Below are 5,841 nucleotides of genomic sequence, written 5' to 3'. Positions count from 1 at the left end.
AGAGAGAGAGAGAGAGAGAGAGAGAGAGAGAGAGTTTGCTTTTAGTAAGAGTTTATATTATAATGGCACTTTAAATACAATAAGGTCATGGAATACAAGTGCTGGACAGAAAATTAAACAGTTACCAGTCAGGGAATGTGGCAAACAATACTTGCAAGTGTAAGCTATCCTTAATTTTGAGATTGAGATTTCCGCGTTCGTGTTATCTGTGCCTGTGAGGACAGAGTTAGAATTGGAGGATGCAGCTCCCTTCTATCCCCCCCCCTCTCTGTCTCTCTCTCTGTGTGTCTCTCTCTCTCTCTCTCTCTCTCTCTGTCTCTCTCTCTCTCCCACTTTCTCTTTCTTTTGTCTCGACACAGTGTCCCTTTCTGTTTTTGTTTTTTTAAGTCTCTGTCTTTGTCCCTCACATTGGGCATTTAAAAGGTGTTACATGACATTACATCCCCTTGCCAGATTTGTCCAAGTCATTGCACGCACACTAGATTCCGATTCAAAAATGAACTCTTGTTTCTTTCTTTTTTACCTTTAATTTAAATTTTTTTAAATTCTTTTAAAATTGTAAGTGTTTGACACAATCTAGGTCCTTTTTTAGGAGAGAGGTGGTTTTCGACCCTGCCTGTCTTAAATGTTACTCGCGTGGCAAAGGCAGTCACACACAAATTGTGACAAATTTCCCCTAAAAACAATTATAACACTCTCAAAAGAAGAACCACAAGAGAAAGAAAATTTTGCATTACATACATTTTGTCAAATACTGGCATGGGCAAGGGTACAGCACTGTGGCAGAGAAAGACTAGACGCAGCAGGGAGAACAGAAGAATCTAATAGGACAAGTGTCAACTTGACCAAAAGTCTGCTAACGCAAAGAGTCTACAAGGAACTTTTAAAGAATTATAATCTTGTGAATGCCAAAGACATTGATCTCTACTTATTAATTCGTAAATGCGCCATTCCATTATAAATGAAACTGGAGAGACACATGATGTAACTTTGAGATGATGACCAGCTGAAAAAAGTCCATATATTTACAGTGACAAAGAGATTTTTGTTATTTATTTTTATATATATGGGTTGTTGTTTTTTTGCTGCTGCTGTTGTTAATAAAACTTTTTAGGCAACCGTCCTGTGACAATTTAAAATTTTAAAAAAAAAAAAAAACGCTGCCTCCATCAATTACTGTTTGAGAGTTTTTTAGCATGGCATGTGCAGTCAGCTGTTCATTTTGTACAGTTTGGCATGTATACATGCCCCAAATTATGATCTTGATAGGCTAGGCCTACCTGTTGAAGGAGCTCAAGGAATATTTAGACAAAATTCAAAATTCTATGTAGAAAAAAGCAAGAAAAATACCTAGCCTGCAATTGTTAAAAGAATTCCATGTTAGTCTCTCTTGGAACTCTCCTGGAAAAAAAATTGCTGTCTGCTAGTTAGGCTTCTAAAATAAGGACAGTTGAACAGCTTGCCGGCTATTGGGCGACAGTGACACTGTACAGTTAATTTCATCAAGGAATGGCCTTGACATTATATGATGGTAAAGACAAATACATAATTCATCAAAACATTTTTTTAAATCTTATACTACTAACCATACATTGTCATGTTGTTAGCCTAGATTTCTATCATACATAAGCTGTGACAGTGAAAAAAGTCATTATGTGTGTAACTTTTAGACAAGATGAATTCGATTTACGAAGAGAGTCTGTTGCCTTATTATAATTTAAAAATTAAAGTGAAGGGGGGGTGGGGGGAGGGGTTATTATTCAAGGTAGTGTCAATTGCCACCGAGTGAGGCGGTAAATTAGAGCTCTTTTGTGTTTGAGTCTTGCCTGCAGGTGCTCGGTGTTCTGCGTTCGTGAACTTCCGACGCACGCCTCTCTCTTTGCCCCTCTGTGTGTGGGGGTGGGGTCTCTCTCTCTCTCTCTCCCCAACCCCTGTCCCCCGGATTTATGTTCCACATAAGAAGCATATTTCTGCTGGAGTTTGTGTGCGTTTGTGGCATACTTTTAGATCCTGTTTTGGTTCTACACCGAAGCATAGGCTAGCCTACGGCTCATTCAAAACACGCCAAGTTGAAGTTGGTAACTCTAGATGTTCGTAAAATGAAATTAGAAAACAAACTGACCCACTTAGACATGAGGAGCTCGAAAGGATAGCCAGGAAACAAGACTTTCATTTTACTAACAAAATCTTTCAAATAAGCTTGAATTTATTATATGTAAAATGATATTCCCTGATAAAAATAAGTTAATCGATAGTTTTGAATACCATTGTGAAGGTAAAAAGAAACATTTGAGTGCAAATCATTCGGAAATTGGCCTTATTTTCCTTTCGAACCCCAGAATGTGTGCAACTACTCGTTATATGACTTGTGTCCTTGGGAAAGGCACTTTGCACAAATTTTCCTCACTTCACCCAGGTGGAAATGGGTACCCAGCTATAGACAGTGAAAGATCTTGTCAGTTTGATAGTGCTTGAGCGCGTCAAATCCGCAGCTTGCACTGTATGCTTCCGCGGAAGCTGAGAATGTTTCTGAGTGTTCTCAGAGGGTCTGCTGGGGTTGTAAAGCGCATAGAGCAAGCTCTTGAGCATGGATCATGCGCTATATATAAATGCAATTATTATTATAAATTAATTATTATTATGACTTATCAACTTATGAGAGGGGGTTAGATTTAACTTATAAATCCATGTGTACGTAACACATGAATTGAAAGCTAAAGATAGAGCGTTGTTTTCAGACTTGACACAGCGTCACTTGGTGGCAATGGACACTAATGCGTTTTTAATAAAGTCGATTGCCAACGCGTCACTTGGTGGCAATTGACGCTACCTATATTAACGTCAGTCTAAAAGGCCTTTTCTATAACAAAGTGACTATTCGGACTCGAGTCCGAATATGAAAAAATGTTATTCGGAATCTGATACTTGTCCAGCATGACATCACTTCCGACTTCCTGTGACTTGTGACTCCGGATTCCTGTCCTGCCTCACTCGTGACTCGCCTCAGGCTGGGTAGAGACCGGGATCACTTCGGGCAAAATGGCGTTTTGTGCAGGAGCCAAGTTTTTATCTTATGAATTTGATGCCGGCCTGAAAAGTTATTATAGCGCTTCTAATAAATGTTTATTTGTCAAAAGGTCATCAGAAGCAATTAAAGATGGCTCGTTAGCGTATGTCGGGGTCGGATGGGCGGCCTGCACACGAGTGGCTGTGTGTGCGTGTCGGGGAGGGAGCAGTATCGGTCCAGGCGTTGAACATCGCATACGCGTCAGCCTTTTTTCCCTCTGCAACTGATCATTATTACAATATAAACTAGTCTTGACGTAGATCTACGTAATGAATTGAACGCTAGTCTGTGGAATCAAAAGTTGCCGTATGCTCGGCTCTACACAGAAACACAACTTTTCATTGGTAAACCATCGAGATAACACAGGCTTGTTTGTATATTTGAACGAATCGGTCTTTTTTTTTTTACACAGCTCATAATATGTAGGTGCCAGGTGGTCTGCTAATCTTCAATTTTACCTCTTTTTACAACAAAGAAAGTGGGAAACGTGGGAGGTGGGGGGGGGGGGGGCGTATCAATGAGGCGGCGGGCATCGTATCGGCAGATAAAGTGTGGGGGGAACTAAGGAAAGGCGGAAAATTGGAAGCACTGAATGTTAGATCTATAGTCTATAGAACGTAGACACTTCCTTTTTTCTGGACCAGAGTCCGAATAACATTTTTTCATATCGGACTCGAGTCCGAATATGAATTTTTAAAATATATATTCGGACTCGAGTCCAAATATGAAAAAATGTATTCGGACTCGAGTCCGAATAAAGATGGCCTTTCTATAACTCTAGTAGCTATTTCATAATATATTTATAAACAAATGGGTCTACAGTAGAAGTAGAGGCAGACCGAAGAAGAGTTGGAAGGACAACATCAAGGAATGGACAGGACTGGAACTCAAAGACACACTCAGGAAAGCTGAAGACCGGAAGGAGTGGAGGAAGCTGGTGGCCAAATCTTCAAAAGCACCCTGATGGACATCAAGTCTACACGGGATAAGTGAAGGCGAAGGTGAAGAAGTAGATCTAGAATCTAGATCTAGATCATGATCAAGGTTTGGAGCAAAATTAGTAGCCTACTTTTCAGAGTGAATCATGTAAAGCATGGCTCAAACTTAAAAGGAAAAAACAAGGTAAAACAAACTACAGCCTCCTACCCTAAAGACTAATGCCATCCCGGAAGGACTTCCGTAACGAGCGACCACTACTATGAGCAGAATTTTTGAGCATTTTGAGGGCTAGGGGTAGAGGGGTAGATCTCTAGGACTCTAGGGGTAGGGGTAGGGTTAGGGTAGGCCTCTTCTTTAATGTGTTTGATTGGGTGGTTGCTCGTTACGGAAGTCCTTCCGCAATCCCAGTTTAAATACTAAAAACAAGACATCACAAACCTAGTAAAGCCCTGCAAAAACTTCCCAAGTCATCGGAAAAGACAGATTGACATGTAATGTAGAAGTAGGCATTGATTCCATTGACCCAGAATTGGGATAATGATAATCGGTTACCCGATAATCCAACATTAGATCCTAGATTTAGGTACTCTTGTCAACTGGCAAGCTCGGAATACTTTGGGTGGCAGGGAGACTGCCCCAGAATTTAGACAGTCTCTAGAGAGATCTAATCTAGATCTAGATATCTAGATCTAGATCGTTACGCAGTAGATTTTTATAATGGAATAGGTTAACATACGAGAATATTCTAACTCTACACACAAGAACAATCATGGATGGAGCTAAAGAGCTGCGCCCGACTTGCGCACTAGATCTAGAGCCGGTGCCCTGTTGTTGAGCATCTCAGATTCTCATCTAGATAATCTAGATATAGATTTCTAGATCTAGAAATCTAGATCTAGATCTAGTAGATTCTAGACGAGAGCCTAGTCTCTAGATACGGGTTATTCGGTGTACAGTCAAGCTCTGTCATGTGCTTCATGTACAAGAACAAAAGCCGAAACATCAAAAGAAGGTCCAGATTAATAGTAAATCTTCAAAGTCACTTCCCAAACCGTGAGGTCCACTCTGACTCTAAAGAGTAGGCCAAGAATAGCCTGCAATGATGAATGTCGACAAACCTACCTGTTAGGCCTGTATCCTTCAGGTTTGTGTGAACCATGCTGAACTTCCCCTTAACGATCACAGATGTAACATTGTCTCCATTGATTTTAGAATATTTCATAATCTTTAATATATCCAAGAAAGTTAGTCGCACGATCAATACTGGGTCTTTTTAATTAAAAAAGTACCACCGACGATCAGAAATAGTCCTTCTCTTCGGCCATCAAAGAAGTGTTTAGTGTTTACGAAGGGAACTGCGTCAGTCCCGGAAGCATTGTTGGATTGGTTGATGTCGACGGTCACGTGACCAAACAGTAAAAGGGGAACCCCCTTCTCAACGTGAGCGCTCTGTGTGTGCGTGTGTGTGTGTGTGTGTGTGTGTGTGTGTGTGTATCCGACTTGATGAGTTGAGGAAGCATTTATTCTAGAATTCGATCTTACAGCCAACTAATGTTTCACAATTTGTTGAGAGCACTGTTTCGCATGATAGGTTAAAACTCAAACATAAACTACTCTTGGCTCCCGGAAAGTTCTTGATTTTGTCTGCTACTAGATCTAATACTAACACATGTTGATTCTGCTGTGCTAGGTTTACACGCCTTCAACAAGTTACAGGAATTAGGGTAAATTCGTCTTGAAATAAGGCACACCTACAGTTCTTGATACTAATATTTCATCGGAATCAATCCTTTTCTCTCTCTCTCTCTCTCTCTCTCTCTCTCTCTCTCTCTCCC

At 40.5% G+C, this 5,841-nt stretch overlaps 1 protein-coding gene across 1 annotated transcript in view; it reads right to left on the bottom strand.

Moving 5' to 3' along the window:
• Positions 1-5,380, bottom strand: part of LOC101849199 (histone-lysine N-methyltransferase 2D) — a gene marked incomplete in the record, with an annotated part of 31,558 nt that extends 26,178 nt beyond the window's left edge. The window contains 1 exon segment of the mRNA XM_005096173.3: positions 5,129-5,380. Coding sequence (XP_005096230.2) covers positions 5,129-5,228 — 100 coding nt within the window.
• Between the last annotated feature and the right edge of the window lie 461 nt (positions 5,381-5,841).

This window comes from Aplysia californica, unplaced genomic scaffold (genome assembly GCF_000002075.1).
Source record: "Aplysia californica isolate F4 #8 unplaced genomic scaffold, AplCal3.0 scaffold00122, whole genome shotgun sequence".
In the NCBI taxonomy this organism is placed as follows: Eukaryota; Metazoa; Mollusca; class Gastropoda; order Aplysiida; family Aplysiidae; genus Aplysia; species Aplysia californica.
The sequence above is the reverse complement of the archived record's forward strand: the minus strand, read 5'-3'. Positions and strand labels throughout refer to the sequence as shown.